This window comes from Notamacropus eugenii, chromosome 1, assembly GCF_028372415.1.
Source record: "Notamacropus eugenii isolate mMacEug1 chromosome 1, mMacEug1.pri_v2, whole genome shotgun sequence".
NCBI classification, from domain to species: domain Eukaryota; kingdom Metazoa; phylum Chordata; class Mammalia; order Diprotodontia; family Macropodidae; genus Notamacropus; species Notamacropus eugenii.
Window position 1 is genome coordinate 255,080,243 of NC_092872.1, and position 19,743 is coordinate 255,099,985.

At 44.5% G+C, this 19,743-nt stretch overlaps 1 protein-coding gene across 6 annotated transcripts in view; it reads right to left on the reverse strand.

Annotated features, from left to right (window-relative positions):
- Nucleotides 1–45: 45 nt before the first annotated feature.
- The window catches only part of ACSBG1 (acyl-CoA synthetase bubblegum family member 1), a 111,062-nt gene continuing 91,364 nt past the window's right edge, over nt 46–19,743 (reverse strand). For 5 of the 6 annotated variants that reach the window (XM_072628599.1, XM_072628597.1, XM_072628596.1 and 2 more), the window contains 12 exons: nt 18,616–18,833; nt 16,237–16,325; nt 15,080–15,200; nt 11,542–11,622; nt 10,951–11,100; nt 10,500–10,676; nt 9,137–9,318; nt 7,381–7,611; nt 6,487–6,704; nt 5,625–5,764; nt 2,274–2,520; nt 46–724 (listed from right to left, as the gene is read on the reverse strand). In XM_072628599.1, coding sequence (XP_072484700.1) covers nt 639–724; nt 2,274–2,520; nt 5,625–5,764; nt 6,487–6,704; nt 7,381–7,611; nt 9,137–9,318; nt 10,500–10,676; nt 10,951–11,100; nt 11,542–11,622; nt 15,080–15,200; nt 16,237–16,325; nt 18,616–18,833 — 1,940 coding nt within the window. In that variant the 3' untranslated portion in view covers nt 46–638. The remainder of the gene's footprint in view (nt 725–2,273; nt 2,521–5,624; nt 5,765–6,486; nt 6,705–7,380; nt 7,612–9,136; nt 9,319–10,499; nt 10,677–10,950; nt 11,101–11,541; nt 11,623–15,079; nt 15,201–16,236; nt 16,326–18,615; nt 18,834–19,743) is intronic. The other variant, XR_011971577.1, reaches the window with a different exon arrangement.

Here is a 19,743-nt window from a genome sequence, read left to right on the forward strand (position 1 = left end):
CAACTGTGAACGCATTCAGATATTCAGTCCCCTTGAAAGCTTTGCTTAGTGTTCAAATTGTACATTTATTTAATCATGACCATTAGGAAGGAGATGTCAGTGATTTCATTAAGTGCTTGGTTGTAGGAAAGGGCTGTAACCGTGGTAACACCAGTCCTTGACTGCCACTTTCAGATCAGGAGGAGGTGTAAAGCCATTATTACTTGGCAGTTAAGTCAGTCTGCTCTTCCTGACATTCCATGTGTTAGTCATAAGTCACTTCCACAGCAGGACAGACAACCTGCCTTTCCTCTATCTGCTATCTTGATTTGCAGCTCATCAAATCTAACAGGAATTAGAGCGAAGAAGCCTAAAGATTATCAGGAAGGTGGAGGGGTTATGCTGGGTGCATTTGTCATGTGTAACAAATATAATCATACAGATTTCAGACTAAGTATCTACAGGTGAAAGCTTGCCCTTTTATGGTATTCAGCTGCTTAGGTACATATGGTCTGACAGCTGTGGCTAGCCACATTACTGGAGTTTCAACAGATTTGTTGGAAGTTCTATCTGTGCCCCTGTTTTAAGATAGCCTGATTCTCAGGGGAGAAGAACCCAAAGCATCTGTTCAGTAGAGACTATAGAAAAGACCCCCCCAATTAATTGTTTGGTTCTTTGTAAAATGATTCAATTTCTTCTTTGTACTTTTCAAGAACTGCTAAGCGCTTCAGTTTCATTGTAGGACCTGAAAGACAAAACAAGCACTTGAGCCCCAAATGCCTAATAAAAGGTGACAAAAGCACAGCCGCAGTGACGTGGTAGCAGTGATCAGGGGACCCCGATGTCTCTAACAACGATGGGATGGAACAGAGGCATGTGAAGGAAGTTAGGAGCAGAGCAAGGATGCTTTTCTAAATGGAACCAAACTTTGTACATGATGGAGAGACAAAACAAAGCATGCGTGAAAGCCTTCTGTGTTTATGCTAGGAAGACCTGGAGCCCCCTAGGTGTTCCAGCCTCACAAAAATTCATTTCCTCATCTATAACATCCTCAGATTGGGGTAGGGGAGGGTGTCCTAGAGGATAATCCTATCCAGTACCCAGGGTTTGGGGATGATCAAATTATATGAGCTAATATATACAAAGTGCTTTGTGTCAATGAGCTGTTGTTAACTATAGACTTTAGAGCAGAGAGGAAACAAATGGATCCAGGAAGAGTGTTAACTTGTCCAAGATCTGATGGTAAGGAGCTGGGCCAGCTTTCACACTCAGGCCTCCGGACTCCAAATACAGCCTTTCTGGCCTCTTATTCTCCCTAATGCTGTCAACTACATGAAAACTGGGCTTGGAAGCAGCCACTGAACCATGCTCTCCACTGGGGCTGGACACAGTGTCTCATCAAGGTACTGTTCTAGTTCACTTCACTTCATTTCTCTGACTTTCAAGGCATATAATGTATTGGACTGAGCTGGCTTAGGAGTCCGAAGGACCTGGATTTGAATCCTGAATCTGACACTAAATTGGGTGACCTTGAGCAACTCACTACTCTGAGCCTGTTTCCTCATCTGTGAAATGGAAACAATAAGCATTGTTTATATCTGTGTGTGTGCGTGTGTACACACACGCACACACACATATATATGCCTGTGTATCAGTGAGATTGTAAGGAAAATATTTCATAAGCTTTAAAGTGCCATGGAAATATGATCTATTGTTATTGAAGGGAATTCCCCAGGAGCCCAAGTTTAATTCAGTCTGGTCAAAAGCAGAAGCAGGGCTCAGGTTGGACCTTAGGGAGTTGTCTAGAACACTGCCTCCTGGTGTTTGTTTTTGTTTATATCACACAATGCAGGAGTGCAGACAATTCTTCATCCAGTCTTTCAATGAATGTAAAAAGCTGTCAGTGAGAGTATATGCCCACTAGACTGAACTAGGATTTGTGCTACCAGAATCCTGGGCTCTAAAAACAACTTGACCTCGTCCTGAAGTTAATAAGATGGAATTTTATAGGGATAAGTACAAAATCCTAACTTTGGGTTCAAAAAATCAGCTTCATAAGTCCAAGATGGTGAGAGATGGAAGGAAACAATTTAGGAAAAGATCTTGGGGTGTTAGTAGTGGGCTTGCAAGCCTCATAGAAGTTATCATGGTAATACAGTGGGCAGTGTGGGAAGGCTGGGTCAAATGTACCACTCCTAAAATTCAACTAAACTTGGCCTTCTTTTCAAGAGTTCTGCTTAATAGCCTTCCCCAGGTCTAATGACCACAATATAGCACAGCAAGAGAGAACCTACCAAGTTCTCCCCCAGAAATGGAAAAATCCCTTTCCAGGAGGGCCCACTTCTGGATGCGGTAAGGCTGGGCGGCGGCTTTCTCATTGACTCTCTGGATGCCTTCTTCAATTGCCTGGTAAATGGCCTCATCTTTGTTGCCCACTATCTCGGACGCTTGGGTGGCTTTGCTGCCCACCTTCTGGCAGAACTCCAGGACTTGGTCGGTGAGATAATCCGTTGGATCTGAGGTTTCTGGGTCTAGAGTGCACTGAAATGCCAGTGATTGAAAGGTGAGCACCCAGGTATGCACAGAATACCCTACGCCCAATAATCTCAACCAACTTCTTGCTACTCTGAATAATAATGAAGAAAGACAGGACCCTGGAACACTGACCCTGAACCCACACATTTCCAGGCTAGATATCTTGGGATTAGTATAAATACATAGTGGAAAGAGTAAAGGGCTGGGAATCAGTAGACCTGGGTTCTAACCCTGACCCTACTCTTATGTGTAGACCAGTCTACACTTATGAGACTTTATCCAAGTCTCAGCCTCAGTTTCCCCTTTTGTAAGATTAAGGGATTGAACCAGATGAAGTATCTTTTACATAGTGGAAAGAGCATTGGGCTCGAGAATTAGGACATCTGGGTTCTAGCTGCATGTGCCTGGGCAACACCCATCACCCTTCTGGGACTCAGTTTCCTAATCTGAAAATAGGAATAGTAACAGGATATTACCTATCTTACTGGCTTGTTGGAAAATGAAATAATGAATGTAAAGTTCTTTGTAAGCTATAAAATGCTTTCATAACAACTGGCATTTATATTGCACTGGGGTTTGCTTGGTGTCTTGCAACTATTATTCCATTGGAGGGTCCAACCACCCTGTGATGCAGATGATATTTCCATTTTATACAGTGCTTTTAAGATCATAAATTTCAGAAGAGGTACTGACCTACACTGGCAGAGGGAATTTCCTCATCTGGAATTTCCCTCTGTCAATGAAATCTCAGGTCCAATCTCTATCCCTATCCTATATATAAATATAATACAGAGGTCCCCTCTCTATAATAGGTATCATATGTAAATATAAGTATAATATACAATAATATTATATATGATAACAAATATAAGATATCATAATAAAATAAAGATAGACAAATACCTCTGATATGACATAATCATAATGCCTGCCAGACACTAGGAATAGAAAAACCTTGGTATTAATGTCTACCCAGAATCCTTGCTATTGTTACTTTCTGAATCAGTCAGTCAGTTATCTAGCATTTATAAAACAGCAGCGATGTCCCCAGCTCTGTGCTAAGTACTGAGGATTCCTGGCCTCCGTGAGCTCAGTCAAATGGGGGTTCCAACAAGTAAGCATCTGTCGCCCAACCAGCTATGGACAGGCTCAACTGGAGATGACGTCGGGAGGAAGGCACAAAGATTAAGGAGGATTGAGAAAGGAGGCAGAGATCAGATGAATCATAGAACCTGTCCCTAAGTGACCCATCTATGAAACAGTTTTTATGTGAGTTACTCATCTCCTCCTGGAACCAGTGTTCTCTGAACCTGTATGGTTGAGGCAGGAAGTTACACCCATGTAACCTTGGCTAAGATACTTTGATCTTTTGGAGGCCCCATTTCCTCCTCCATAAAATGGGGTAACAATATCTACAACTCTCTACTGCCGGGAAGAAAGTGCTCAACAAACCTTAATTAAAACTCTGTTAATATCTGTTGTTATTATTTTATGTGGTGCTACTGCTAGGTGGTACCGTGGATGGAGCGCTGGATTAGGAGTCAGGAAGACTCATCTTCCTGAGTTCAAATCTGGCCTAGAGATTTACTAGCTGGGTGACCGTGGGCAAGTCACTTTAACCCTGTTCATCTGTTTCTTCATCTGTAAAATGAACTGGAAAAAAGAAATGGCAAACCACTCCAGGCTATTGGCCAAGAAAACTCTAAATGGGGTCACAAAGAGTTGGACGTAAAGGAAGACGATAGAACAACAACGACAAAGTGTACTTCAACACTATCCTAGGGGGCCAAGACTAGCTTAACTATCTGAGACAAAGCTGTTCCCTCACCTAAGGACCACTCTTCCTGCTCTCCTTGGAGAAATGTTATCACAGCACTACCACCACATCCCCATTTTCCAACTCTCTGGATTTCAAGGAGTCATGGGACTGATCACTGGGGATGGATGGATGGATGGATGGATGGATGGATGGATGGATGGATGGATGGGTGGGTGGATGGATGGATGGATGGATGGATGGATGGATGGATGGATGGAGTCACCATTTGGTTGGTCCTCAAACAGAAAGGAAGAATCATGGGATGATGGAAAGAATTAGACCCAGATTAGTTGGATTCATGTCCTGCCTCTGATGCTTAGAACCTGGGTGATCTGGAAGAAGTGCCTTATATTCCCTGAGCATCAGTTTCCTCAAGGAAATGGGGAAGTGGGTTAAGGGGTCCTGAGGTCTATGCCAGTTTTAGACCTATGACCATATATGGATATATGGTAAATGCATCTGGTCAGTTCAGTTCAATTAAAAAATCACAAGGACCACTTATATGCAAAATATGCATGTTTTATCTACTTTACTGATGATTTTAGGCAAATTTGCCTATTAGGCTGACTTGCACCTTCATGCCATCATTTATGTGTGGCATTCAAAGCCTTTTATAACCTGTACCCTACCCTTATGTCTTACACCCCATCACATGCTCTGCAATCCAGTGACTTAGGCCTCCTGGCTCTTCCTCAAACCAGATTCTTCATCTCTCAACTCTGGGAACAAAGTGAGATCATGAACAAAGTCCTAACATCCTTGGACTTTATTTTCCTTCTCTAACCCCTTCATTTTGAGAGGCAACAAGGTGTAGTGGTTAGTGCAGTGGTCTGAAAGTCAGGGAAACCTGGGTTTGAATCCTGCCTCAGGCACTTGCCAACTGTGGCAAAGGGAAAGGGAGAACCCACTCAGAAATTGTTAAATGTTCAGTTTGAGCATCTACACCTTGGAAAATAAGCACACAACACAAATCAGGGCTTTGTTTATTATTTTGTGATGGTTCGGACTTAAGAAAGGGATGGAGAAAATGGCAAGAGTGTAGGTTAAACTTAAAAGCATGTCATGCATTTTCAAAAAGCTGGTTGCTCAACATTTACTAGCAGACCCCAGTGTGTGACCCCAGGTAAGTTACTTAACCTCCTTATGCCTCAGTGTTTTCATAAAATAAGAATAATAATATTTCTATTCCCTGCCTGCCCCAGGGTATTATGAGGATGAAATGATACATTGGTAATCACTTTGCAAACCTTAAAGCACTGTAAAAATGTTAGCTATTATTATTACAGGATACCTTCAGGGTCAGCAATATGGACAGAAACTTCCTCTGGTCCCCAATCAACATGGCATTGCTGATGATGGGGAGCTCTATCTTCACGGCCTCCTCAATGGGGAGGGGGGGCACATTCTCCCCTCCAGCTGTGATGATTAACTCTGCAGAACAACAATAGGAGATCTCCCACCCATCTTTACTGGATGGGGGTCGGGCTAGGAACCCCAACCCGCAGCAAGGCAGATGTCCTTCCATCCCAATTCCCTTTCTCTAATTCATCTTCTGTGTCTTCCTTTTCACCGGCTTCTGCTCAGCTCTCTACAGCCGATCTCCCTAAAACTTCCCCTCCATTTTATTTTGCCATCTTCCAATCTCCTTTCTCTCTTTCACTGAAAAACTTTTGGTAAATGTTTTCCTGCCCAATACCTCAAAGTCATCTATAAATGTCTGCTGTTGTTCCCTCACTGCTCCTTGTCTGCATTTTTCAAAGGTTCCTCCTCCCTTTCCTGAGTCTGAAAGTAGATGATCAGTCTCCTTGGTTCTGAGCTCAATCCTCTTCCTTTCTCCACAGTCTCTCCCTTGGTGAAGATTATTGCTTCAGCTCTCAGGTTCACAAGAGGTGACTTCCATCTGCATCTATCCCTAACCTCCAGAGCTAGGTCACTCTCCTCCTGTCCCTCATTCCTACTGCTGATGGAGTACTGAGATAGAACCTGCTCCTTTCTTTCCCCCACTCCAGTCTATTCTGTCCTTTGAGGCCCAGCTCATGTCCTGCATTGTGAAGGCCACTCCAGCCCATGGATCTCACCCTCTCTTCTCCCCACCCTTCCCACCCACCTCCTTACATTGATGCCCACAAAACATTTGAAGAAGGAGATCTTACCTTTAAGCCTCCCAGTGATATAGACAAAGCCTTCATGGTCTAGCTTGCCCATGTCTCCTGTGTGTAGCCAGCCATCCTCATCAATGGCTTCTCTTGTCTTCTCTTCCATGTTGAGGTAGCCCATGAAGACCGTCCGTCCCCACAGGCAGATCTCCCCATTGCCTTCAGCATCTACGTTCACCAGCTTTGCCTTGCAGCCTGGCAACACCTTTCCGGAGCTGTGAGGAGGCAGTGGCAAGGATCAGGGCGGCAGAGGACTGCTTTCTTGGCGATGCAGTGTCCCCTTCAGGTCTGGCATCCCTGGTCTCTTGCCCTTGGCCACCTCAAGTCAAGGTGGGGGATTGTATTGGTCGCCCTGTCCTCTTCATTCTTTAGTTTTGCCCTGCTTGACTCCCCTGTCCTTTCTGCCTCCCACCCCCATGGTTACCTTGGTCATAGATGGCCACCAACACATCCCAGAGGACATGGTAATAGCCAATAATACAAAAGGAATCCTAGGTTCTTTCATTTTCACAGATATCTTATGAATCTCTAGAAACTGAGGTCCAAAGAAATGAAACCTGGTTATGAAATTTTGGGCAGTCTAGTGAGTGGGAAAAAGATGATCTTGGGTCAGTCTGTGGAAAGTCAGCTAGTTTTAAGTACAATCAAGGAGGCAGGGCAATTGAACTGTAGGGCAGGAAGGCAGCAGCTGCTGCCAAGACATAGTACAGGGCAAGAGGGATGGGTTTGCACTTAGATGACCTGGTTCAAATCCCAGCTCTGCTACTTCCTACTTGAGTGATTGGGGGCAAATTGTTTACCCTCTAGACTTCACTTTCCTCATCTGTATAACAGAGAAGAGTGAACTTGGATGGACTCTGAGGTCCCTTCAGCGTCCAGATCCATCCTCACCTGTACAGTTTATAGTTGTAGGAGTTGGACATGAAGTGTGGGCCCGAGGATTCAGTCAGCCCATAGCCCGCATAGAGGCGGATGTTGAGGCCCAGAAAGAAGTGCAGGGTCTCTGTAGTCATTGGGGCTGCGCCATAGAAGTTCTTCTGGCAGTTGGTGAACCCTATGGCCTTGCGGATCTTGGCTAGAACCAAGTAATCAGCCAGTCTCATGGTGAAAGTCTTCAGGTCACTGGTTGCCCAGGAAAAAATACAGATAGAGATATCGATGCATGTTTGCATGACAATGTAGCTGGCAAACACATGTTGACACACATGCAATGGATCACATAGGTCTACCCTCACAGGACCCTGACAAGACTACAAGTATACCCACAGAAACTGGCACTGTGTGACCTTGGGCAAGTCATGAGTCTGTTTTCTAATCTATGAAAGGGATATAATAACCCTGGGAGCAACTTCCTACTTCCCAGGGCTCTCATGAGGAGAGCATTGGGGGTACCTTTAAGTGCCATAGACATGGAAATTGCCATTATGCCGGGTGTACCAGGTGAAGCCCTCCTAAACAGTCTTCCAGCCATTGGCTTGCTCCCTTTCTGGTCCACACTCCACACTGATGCCCAAGTAACCTTCCTAATTTACTGCTAAGCTCACGTCAGTCATCTGCAGGAAAACATCAGTGGCTCCCCATTGCTTGGTAACTAAGGTATAAACCCCTAATCCTGACATTCAGTGTCTTCCCAATAATAACAGCTAACATGTACATATGTAGTACCTGAAGGCTTGCAGAGCACTCCACATATCTAGATTGAGCCGGCCTTTGGGGATTTAACTTGTCGTACCAGGCTGTGCTCCCCTCACCACCTTGACCTCTGAGAATTCCTAGAGGCCTTCCAGGCTCAGCCCAAATGCACCTCCTACGGGAAGCCTTCCTTGATTCTCCCCAGAGGTCAGGGCTCTCTCTCCCCTCTTTCATTACTTTGTTGATATTTACTTCTCTGTGTTTATCCCCACCCCCCACAATAGTATGTAGATGTCTGGAAGGTAGGGACGGTTTTACTCCTGTCTTCGTAGCCCCATCGCCAAAGACAGAGCTTGACATAATGTTGGAACTTGATAAATGCTTGTTGAATTAAACTGGTTCTTGATCTCTGAACCAGATGGGACCACTCTCCATCTCTTTTTCCCAGATTGCCCTTCATCAGATGCAGCCCTTTGCTTATGACATCCCCCACCCCTGGAATGGACTTTTTCCCAATACCATCCCTTCTTCCAGGCCCACTTGATGACCTCCACCTCTCCCCAAGCCCCAGGTAAAATTGGTCTGCCCTTCCTCAGATTTCTTAGGGCCTTTTGCCGGAATCTTTTCTGGGTATTTTTTTCCTCTACTTTATCCTGGTTATTGGGGTACCCATGTCCCCACTCCCATTAGATTGTGAACTCCTTGAGACCAGGGCCTCTGTCCTATCAGACTTTGCAAGGTTTTTTAAAGTATCCGAATTCCCCAAAGAGCAAAGCAAAGTAACTCAGGCCTATCCTGGAAGACCTCAGATGGGAGTGTAAAGAAATAAGGCTCTTGGCAGGGGGCACTTAGATTCCACTAATCAATAAAGGCTTCCAAGTCAACCCCAAGTCTGCCTGACCAGAGAGGTGAGGGCCTTGCCTGAAGCCCCACAGGTGGTATGATGCCAGAGGCCAGAAGCCAGAGCTCAGGCTGCCTGAGGCAGAGAGTGGAAGGGTGGGAGCAGTCACCCTACCTGCTTGAGCAGCTGAGGTTCTGTTCCATGGTCACAGCCATTGCCCACAGGAACATCTTCCTCTTGAAGAATCCAGCCTGAGCCGATGCCCCCTTGATCCCCTCCATGATCTTCTCCCACACCCTGGGCACGCCCATGTGGGAAGTGGGTTCCACCTCCCTCAGTGTAGTCACCAAGCTCGTCTGTCAATGAGAAAGCAAGGACAGGGAGAGGACATTCTGGGTGATGGAAACAGACCAGTGAGGACCTTGCTCTGAGGATTACCCCCTCAGCTTACTCCACATCCAATATACACTGCTCTTCTGCAGTCCAGTCCCTGGCCCCCTCTCCCCACACACTCAGATGTGTCTCGGATGGGTCCAGTCCAGTCCTTGCCAATTTCACACCTATAGGTAAGGCAGTTATGTCTAGGGGCTGGCCCAAACCGCAGCCCAACCCTCAGCCCCAGGCAATCCATAGGAACAGAAACAGAAATCTCTCAGGTGAAAGGCAGATAACCAGAGAGATTTGGGGCAGTGGGAGGATGGCAAGGAAAACACAAGGAGGTTTGGGGGTTGACAGACAGAGGAGAGAGGAGGGAAGGGAATATACCATAGAGACATAAATTTAGAACTAGAAGAGAGATCTAAGAGCTCATCCATCCAAGTCCTTCATTTTTACAGAAGAGGAAACTGAAGACCAGATTTGTCTGAGGTCACATGGGTCAAAAGTGGCAAATCTCGAATTTGGATCCAGATCAGGGATTCTTCTGGGGCACATTTCTCTACCCTTGATCCCATCAGTGACCCCAAAATGAGTGGAAAACAAACAGGGAGAATAGAGGGAATCAGGATCGTAAACAGAACTAGAAGGGGGCTACCACCCTCATTTTACAAATGGGCAAACTGAGACCAGAGAGATTAAGACTTTCCCAAGGTCACACAGGTAGTAAGTGGTCAATCTAAGATTAGAACTCAAGTCCCCTCATTCCAAGTTTATTGCTCTTTTCATTGAAGGTGAGATGAGAGTTGGAGAAAGATCACAGAAAGGAAGTCACATAGGCAGGGAGTGACCCCAGGTCATCTGACACCAGACCTAACAACACTTTCTAATATATTACAATTCCCTCACCCCCCTCTCCCCCCGCAGTGTGATGAGAGGGAGAGAGACATGAGAGAGATGGAGAAAATGGGCTGAGAAAGACAGGTAAGGATATGAGAGGAAAAGAGTTGGGGAACATAGGGGGAGGTAAAAGAGAGATGGAAGGAGAGAGAAAGAGAAGGAAAGTAAACGGAATCTGAAGAGTTTAGATTTCTTCTAACCTCGAGAATTGGCATTACCACATGAGAGATTAACAGACCAGGAGAAGATGGGGCGGACTGACCTTCAGAGCGTCAGGCTCAGCAAAGTAAATGTTGACCCCCCACTGGATCCCCGTCCAAAGGTCATACATCTGAGCAGCAATGTGGCTGAGGGGCAGGTAGCTCACCACAACCTCCTGCCCAATCTCAGCTGGCTGGATGTCCCCAGCTCGGCTGCCAAACTTGGCTGTCCAAGTGACCTGGGGGAGGGAGGAGAGAGATTTGTGAAAATAACAGGCTTCTGTGATGGACAGCCAGACCACAGGCCCAAGAGTCCTTTGGGACAGGAGGTCCGTGCACCCACTTACAATCTGTCTTCACCCAGTTACCAAATTTCCAGCCAGCATCTCTCTTTCTAGTCATTTGTGCCCAGCGAGAAGGTCCCAGTGACTTCTCTTATCCCTTTTTGTGTAATCCCCTCATCCACTCCTTGCCCCTCCATCCCTACCAACATTTCAGTGCCCAGGACCCTACATTGTCCTGACTCAGCATCACGCCTTTGGGGTTGCCGGTGGTGCCAGAGGTATAGATGAGCACACAGCACTGGTTGGGTTTTTGGGAGTTGATGATGTCATCCAGGGTGGTGTCAGGAATCTCATTCCCTATCTCTAGGAATTCTTCCATCTATAGAGAGGAAAAGAGAAGTAAGAGTCAGGAGTTACCAGCTGAAGAAAAGGTCCAACCCAAATTAGATGCCGACTTGTTCCTGCTTTCAGCGCCCAAAAGGAGCCAGCCATTGCTGCCTTGGGCAGAAGCACATGGGAGCTGCACATTCTTGCCCATGGTTTTCTGAGAGCAGATGCAGATGGAGGCATCTTGTACATTTCATGTTCATTCATCTCTGCAGATGCTGTTTCCCTCAGTGGAATGTAAGCTCCTCGAAGAGAGGAGCTTGATTCGTTTCTGTCTTTGTATGTCCACCACCTAGTACAGTGCATGGTGCAAAGTAGGTACTTAATAGATGCTTGTTATACTGTATTGAACTCAAAAGGCAGATGTCAGCCCTGCCCCTAGCTGCCCAGAGCCAGTCCCAGAATCCCCCTTGCTTAGCCTCGAGTCTCATACCGTATACACGTTGGGAATTCTCTCTGCTGGGGTCTCTCTATACATCACAACAGCCTTCAGGAAAGGCAAGTTCTTCCAGATCTGTGGCATTTAAAGAGCAGATGTTGTCAGACAAGGAAAGAAGCCTTTGTTATTGAACTGTTAGGAAAGAATTAGGGTCCTCATTTCTTAGTTTCAGATATCCCTGATGTCTTTGGTAGAGGCTCTCCCTCCTTTGTCCACCACAGCTCTCCTATATCTTAGTCAATGACTCCCTGAGCTGCTTGGTCAAAAAATTCATCACCCCGACCCATGATCCTGGGGTGATGAGGGGAAGCATAGTAAAGAGGATTGAATACTGGAAGGTAGACTTAAGAAGATCCAGGTTCTAATCCTGACTCCTAACACTCACCAGTTATGTGACCCCAGGCAGCTACCAAGAAATATGAAAACTCTCAGCCTCAGTTTCCTCCGCAAAATGGGAATAATCCTGGCACTTAACTTTGGAGGGGTTGTTGGGAGAGGTCAATATACAAAGCATGTTACAAACTTTAAAGCAGTATAGAAAACATCTGGTATTATCACTCTTCAAGTTTGTCCTTGGACAACAAGTACATAGCTCATCATCAGTAGGTACTCAATGTTCCAGGTTAGGACCTGCAAGAACCCAAGGTCACCTCCATATTTCAAAGAACCATCAGAGAAGGATTTTAGTGGAGGTTTGTTAAATAAACCCTCTTAAAGAGCCACTTGTTCATTCACCTCTGGCAAGTTTGGGTTTCAATGGGAGGATGGTAAAGGGTGTTGAGTGTTGAGTGTCATTTCCGCTGATAATGCAACATTAAGAAAAGGGAACTTAGAGATCCAGGCCCAAGCAGCAGAGAAAAGAGCAGTTGTGTCTAAATGTCTCTCTGCTGGTGCCCTAGGTTGGCTCATTATCAGATTGTCTTAGAGATATTGACTGCCAAAGGAGACCAAGAGAAAGCCAGGTGAGAGTTCTGTAACTGAGTAATTCAACCCTGGGTTCTGCTGGGTTGCTTTCTCCTGTGTTGTGTACATTTTGGGGAAGTCTTGGGTTCCAGGTCATGCTAGGTCTGAGGTCTCTGGCTCTATGCTCTCTATGAGCACCAACCAACCAGAGCTAGGATTAGCATCCTCCTTAACAACCCTTTCTGACACTTTCCTTACTTTCTCAAAAGTTCCTGGGTCAAGGGTCATAGAACCCTGATCACTGAGCTCTTTCTTACCAATGACCTTTTGTAGGACTTTGGATTATAGACTTTATAGCTAAAAGGGATGATCCCCATACATCCCCCACTGAAAAATCACTTAGGAAATAAACGGAGTAAACAAAGATGAGATACTTTAAATACACCATGTCTTGTTCTGTAAGATTTGGTTTCACCCTTGTTGAAACTTGTTATATAAAGTTTGCATTTACTCAGTATTATTGACAAAATAGAATTCTACATGAAGTCAGCCCCACTTGAATTTTTCAACTGCTGCTTTATCCCCCAATGAAACGCCAGCTCCTCAAAGGTAGTAACTCTTTCATTTTTGCTTTGAATCCTCATTGCTTAATAAATACTTGTTGGCTGATTGACTGATGTTGAGAAGAGCGAGAACAAGTTTGACTAGCCTTACTGGACTGTTCACTTAATATGAGCCAACAATGATCATTTTCTCCCTCTGCACCTCAGTTTCTCTATCTATATAGAGGTTTTTGGTCTAGATAACCTCCAAAGTCCCTTTCAGCACTAACATTCTAGGGTCTATGTTTCCACATTCTACTTTCTAAAAACACTTCCAGCAGTGACATTTTCATGTTCCTACATTGAACAAAGTGTTTTTAACCCTAGAAATGAAGTTGAAGTAAATTGTTCTTATAGAAATATGAGTTGCATTAAATCTCTGTTCTTCCACCTCTAGTAAGTGATGACGTCATGGCTGAAAAGTGTACTGAGAGTTCTCTTCGGAGGTTGAAAGTCAGGACAGATTGTGTCCCATAGGACAAGTCCAACATTCAGCTGGTGATTATTAGTGAAGAGGGAAAATTTCTTGTGTCACCACAAGATGGCAAGATTTCCCTGTCCATCCTTTCCCTTACTGGTTCTTCCCAGCACAAGAAGGCTGGACCAACTAAAGCTAGCCAAATGTAGACCAAATACTGGCTCCCCCTATTCCAGTCCCAAGACCACATCTAATTATCTAAATATCACAGGCACATAAAACCAACCTTCATACTCTCCTTGGATCCAGGACTCTTTCTTTTTTAAGTTGGCAACGATTTTTTACATCCTTATCTCATTTAATCCTCACAGATAAATGTTATATGTATTATTATTTCCATTTTATATTATCTCCATTTTGTAGGTGAGGAAACTGAGGATCAGAGGTGAAATGACTTGCCAGGGCCACACAGTTAGGAAGTACTGGAGGTGGGATTTGAACTCAGATCTTTCTGGCTTCAAGCCCAGCATTCTCTTGGCCAGGCCAAGCTACCTCCTTTTCTGGAGGGAGGATGACGGGAGCCTTAATCAATGTCACCCTCAAAAAGTTAGAGATGCACCCCTAACCTACTTACATGTGGGACTTGGTTTCCTCCTCTTTAAAAAGAGAGGATTGGGTTAGATGGCCTCGGAATTCTCTTTCAGGGCTAGAATTGTATGCAGAGTACTTCACAAAGCTCCTAAAGTCAGCAGGACTTGCCCCTGACCCTTGCCAGATCAGGTAGAGTTCTTCTGTCCCTGAATCATAGTTGGAAGATACCTTCTTCCAGGTCATCAAGTCCAAACCCCACCCCACCCCTCCACTTTTTAGGCATAGAGGCATAGAGGGATTAAATAAATAGGGTAGGGTTACACAACTCCTAAGTGTCTGAGGCAAAATTTGAACTGAGATCCTCCAGATTCCAAGTTCAGGTCAGAGCCACTACTCAATGGCATCTCACACTCAGAGTCCCCAGACAATGTCTACATTACCTAAATTTCAATGTCCCTTCTAAATCCCCATGGACACCTTCTCAGTCCAGAGTCATCATAAGCCCTGTGCTAGAAGGGGGCATTGCTTAGGTAAGAGTGGGCAGCTGTAGGGTGGAAAGCCCCACACTGGGAATGAGGAGCTCTAAGTGCAAGGCACTTCACCTACTAGCCTCTTGCTTTCACATCTGTAAAAGGTGATATTGTGAGAATCATCAAGATGGTGTTAATGGAAGGAATTCTGGCTTTGGACTCAGGACATGGGTTTGAATCTCAGCTGTCAGTTAATGCTTGTGTGGCTTTGGCTGAGTCTCTTCACCGCTCTCTGGCATCAGTTTCCTCACCTGTAAAATGAGGAGGTTGACCTAGATGTTCTCTTGGGTCCTTTCTAGCTTCACTAGTGTCATCTGCATCGTTAGCACTTAGCCCAGTGCCAGGCACATAATAAGCACTTAATAAGTACTCTTTCATGTATTCATTAATTCATTCCTGACTCAAGTACTTTATAAACTGCAGCTCTATAGAAAGGTCAAGTTTTATGAAGACAGTGGTGATGACCATTCTCTTGGTAACCGTCTTACCATTAGTATCTTTTCTAGCTGCTTCTGGCTATCCACCAGGATGATGTTGGCCTTACAGTCATGGACAATGTATTGGCAAGCCTCTGGGGAGCTGGTTGTATAGATTCCTGTGACGATACCTCTGAGAGGTGATAAAGAGAGAGTGTTTGTCAATGATGCATGTCAGCCCAGGAGCCCCGCCCCCCAGACTCTCTGGTGACTTCTGCACAAACCCCAAAGAATGTGAACTGAAGGAATCAGCTGGGTCTGGGAGGCCCCCCTCTTCAGAGTTAGCCAAGCAAAGGCCCACGAGCTGGCAGACCACTGGGCAACGAGACAGGAAAACTGTGTGTGGAGGAAGGAGGGACCGAATACAGAAAGATGGGAAAGAGAAGGAAAATGGAGGAAATACGGAATAAATGGGCAGAAGATGAAAAGAGAGTTAAGATAAAAACAGTGGGGAAGTAAAGGAACCAAGAAGGGGTATATAAGCAGAAGGAGAAGAGGAAGAAAAGAAAAAGAGGAAAGGTTGTGGTAGATGAACAGGAGAAGGGCAAAAATCAGACCAAGTAGATGCTTAGAAGAGGAGGAGAGATGTGAGGCTGGAAGAAAGATGGTGGAGGGGCTGTTAATTAGGGCCTTTGCATTTAACACAGAGCCTGGTACACAGTGGTGCTTAATAAGTGCTTACTGATTAGTTGGTGGTCAGAGGGAGTCAAAGGTAGGTGGAGGAGGGATCTCAGTGTCCCTTTATGTGATGCCCTCTCCCTTCTGTATGTAAGCTCCTTCTTGGCAGTGGATGTATTATTTGCTTATACTTACATCCCCAGGACTTAATGTAGTCTCTGATATGTAGGAGGTACTTAGTAATAAATGATAATAATAAATTATTGGTCTATATAAATATAACAAATGTTTAATCTTTCTATCCATCTATCATTTATGTATCTATCATTTACCTATCATCTCTCTCCCTCTCTCCCTTCCTCTGTCTCTGTCTCTGTCTCTGTCTGTCTCTGTCTCTCTCTCCCCCCACCTCCAGGGAAGCAATGGAAGAGCAGAATTAAAGATTCCCCAAAGACACCAGAGCCACACCACTCTGCCCTAACCCTGTGAGATGCTCATTCCCATGTCTGTGCACCCAGATCTAGGCAAGACCCTGACCAGCAGCCACTTACCCAGCAAAGACTGTGCCCACAGCAGAGAAGAACCATTCTTTGGAGTTGAATCCAAGGATGGCAACACTGTGGACACGCTCCAAGCCAAGCTGCAAACCAAAAACCAAAATGGAAAGGTCAGATGTTTTGCACAGAGAGTGCCAGGTCCTAGGTCCACAGCAACATCTGTAAAACCACCCTCCCCTGCCCCTCTCCATAAAGGAGCACTGGAGATCAGAGAGAGTAAAGCCAGAGCACCTGGCAGTGCAGTTGTTTCTGAAATCTCAAATAGCCAAGTTGATGCCTGCTCTGGGAAAGCACCGTTTGAAGCAGAAAGGACACTGGTAGACAGCCAGGGTGATTCAGATTAACCAGGTTGAGGAGGGCAGGCATTAGGGTAGAACATTTAGGGGCTGCCTGTTCCCTACTGAATAAAGTACAAATTCCCCAGTCAGTCCTACAAGTCCTACATAATCTACTTTATTTCATTCTTCTCCTTTACACTTATAGAGTGAACCTGGTCACCATTTCATAGCAGTTTCTGGACATCTCCAGCTAAATCCTGTTATGTTTCCTCTTCCTTCTCCAGCTTCCTTCTATATGTTGGCTTCCCCAAAAGAATGTAAGCTCTTTGAGGGCAGGGATTGAATTTGTTCTTTTATCTGTATCCCCCCCATATAGGAGAAGAGAGCACATAGAGAAATTCTCTATATATGTATCTATCATCTACTGATATCTACCTAGCATCTATTTGTCTGTCTGTCTGTCTGTCTGTCTATCTATCTATCTATCTATCTATCTATCTATCTATCTATCTATCTACCTATCATAAATCCAGTAAGTGTCTAAGGTGGGATTTGAACTCAGGTTTTCCTGACTCTAGACTCCTTGGTCTACAAACATAACACTTTACTATTTCTAGAATTTCCTAGCATCTGTTACTAAAGGAATAATTAGTGATGATATGTGACAGGATGTTTGGGCTGGAAGAAGATTTAGATGAGTATTTGAAGAATCAACATTTGGACAATGTTTGCTTTTTGCTTGACTTCAAAGGCCAAAACCAGGAGTAGTGGATGGTAGCTACAGCAAATCCCAGCCCAGGATAAGGAAAACCTTCCCAATAAAGAATTGCCCACAAGCTGCTGCTTGAGACAGAAGTAAATTTCCCAAACCTGGAAATCTTAAAGCAGACACCCACTTGTTAAAGATATTGAAGAGGGAAGTCCTGTTCAGGTATCAGTTAAACTGGATGACCTTGGAGGTACCTTCCCTATCTGTGGTTCTATGGTAGACTATGAGTCTATTGAGGAATGCCCCTGGATAACATTGTATAGGTAACATAGCTAGGAAGTTCTAGAACTGGGACAAGAGCTCAGGTCTCTTGATTCTAAGCTAGGGCATTTTCCATTGGAGGTTACTGACTCTCTTTAAGAACACACTGTAATCAAAGGAAAAGATAAAGGACTTATATATACAAAAATACTTATAGCAGCCCTTTTTGTGGTAGAAAAGAACTGGAAGTTGAAGGGATGCCCATCAATTGGGGAATAGCTGAACAAGTTATGGCCTATGATTATGATGGAATACTGCTCTACTGTAAGAAATGACCAGGGAGATAGTTTCAGAAAAGCATGGCAAAACCTACATGAACTGATACAAAGTGAAGTAAAAAAGAACCAGCGATAAGTTTGTAGAGTAACAGCAGTATTGTACAATGATCATCTATGGAAGACTAGACTACTCTGATCGATACAATGATCCAAGACCAAAGGACTCCTGATGAAAAATGCTATCCACCTCCAGAGAGAGAACTGATGAATTCTGAGTACAAACTGAAATGTAATTTTCTCCTTTTGGGGGGGGGCACATGGCTAATATGGAAATGTTTTGCATGATTTCATGTGTATATTGCTTGCCTTTTCAATGAATGTGGGAGGAAGGAAGGAGAGAATTTGGAACTCAAAATTTTAAAAGAAAAGAATGTTTAAAATAAATAGTATATCTTCATTGGGAATTTCCTAAACCATTGAGATCCCCCCACAATTCTTATTACAAGACTAGAGAAGGAGTCTTAAAATTAGGTCCTGAACTTGTCAGTTTGCATGGTTTTAAGAAATATTTTGATAACTATATTTCAGTATATTTATTTCCATTGCAATCCTATATATTTTATTTTTTTTGCAGCAACCCTTTAAACCCTTGAAGGCAGCTAACATGTCCCACCTAAGTCTTCCCCCTTTCAGGCAAAACGTTCCTAGTTCCTTCAGCCAATTCCCCTGTCTCCACTTCCTTCATCATCCTGGAGTAAGTGAGGACACTTGTGTTTGTAGAGACCTTCTCAAAACGCAACCAGAGCAGCTGCTAGGAGGTCCCCACCCCTGCCCTCTTCTCACTCACCTTCAAAAAACCTTTGGCAGCTTTTCGGGACAGAAGGTAGTACTGAGAGTAGGTGATCCTCTCCCATTTCCCATCTCGTTTGCTGCTCAAGGCATTCAGGTTTCCATACTTTTCCACACTTTCTAAGAATACCTGATGCACAGTCTTTGGGGTCTGTGAGCATGTGTGGTCCATCCGTATCTTGACCAATCCATCAGCCGATGTGGTCCACAGAGACTCTGCAGGGTAAAGTACAGGCATGGGTCAACTAGCCATGGCATTCTTTTTTTTCTTGTAAAAAACATTCTATTTTTTTCAATTACATGTAAAAATAGTTTTCAACATTCATTTCTACAAGATTTTGAGTTCCAAATTTTTCTCCCTTCCCTCACCTCCCACCCACCCCAGGATGGCAAACAATCTAATATAGGTTAAACATTTACAATCATGGAAGCATTTCCATATTAGTCATGTTGCATGACATTCTTTTTGCCACATTATTATCATGTGTCTAATACAATAATCAGATATGCAATGGGGAAACAGAAAAATCCCTACCCTCAGAGAATTTAGAGTCTAACCAGGTAGAAAAGATGTCTTTGGTCCTTTGGGAGACATCTATGCTTTCTTGGCCCTCCACTAGGGCAGATAGCAATTTCTCCATCTTGGTCTTCATGAGTTGCTATGGCCAAAAAAATTGTTATCTGGTGGCCAATCTTCTGGTGATAAGCATCTTTGAGCTTAGCCAGCCAGTCAGCTAACAAGTATTTATTAAATACTTCCTGTGGCCAGGCACTATTCTAACCCCTGGGGATGCAAAGAAAGGCAAAAATTGGCTCAGACATTAGAAGACCTTCTCTGAATCTGTCCTCAAAGCCACTGCAGCTTGTCAACCAAGGACAGGTTTTGCTGACTGTTGAGTAATAGGCTGTAATTCCTACAACAGGGAAGTTTAAGGCAGGTGGATCTCTTGAACGTGGGAGTTCTGAGCTGCAATGGGATAAGCCAATTGACTTAATATGGCGAGCCCCTGGGAATCTCAGAGCCCTCTCACGTAGTCTAAAACTAATACAGGTCAGAAACAGAGCAGGGCTAAGCTCCTGTGCTGATTAGCGTGGGGTTGAGCCCCTGAGAGACTATTTGAACTTC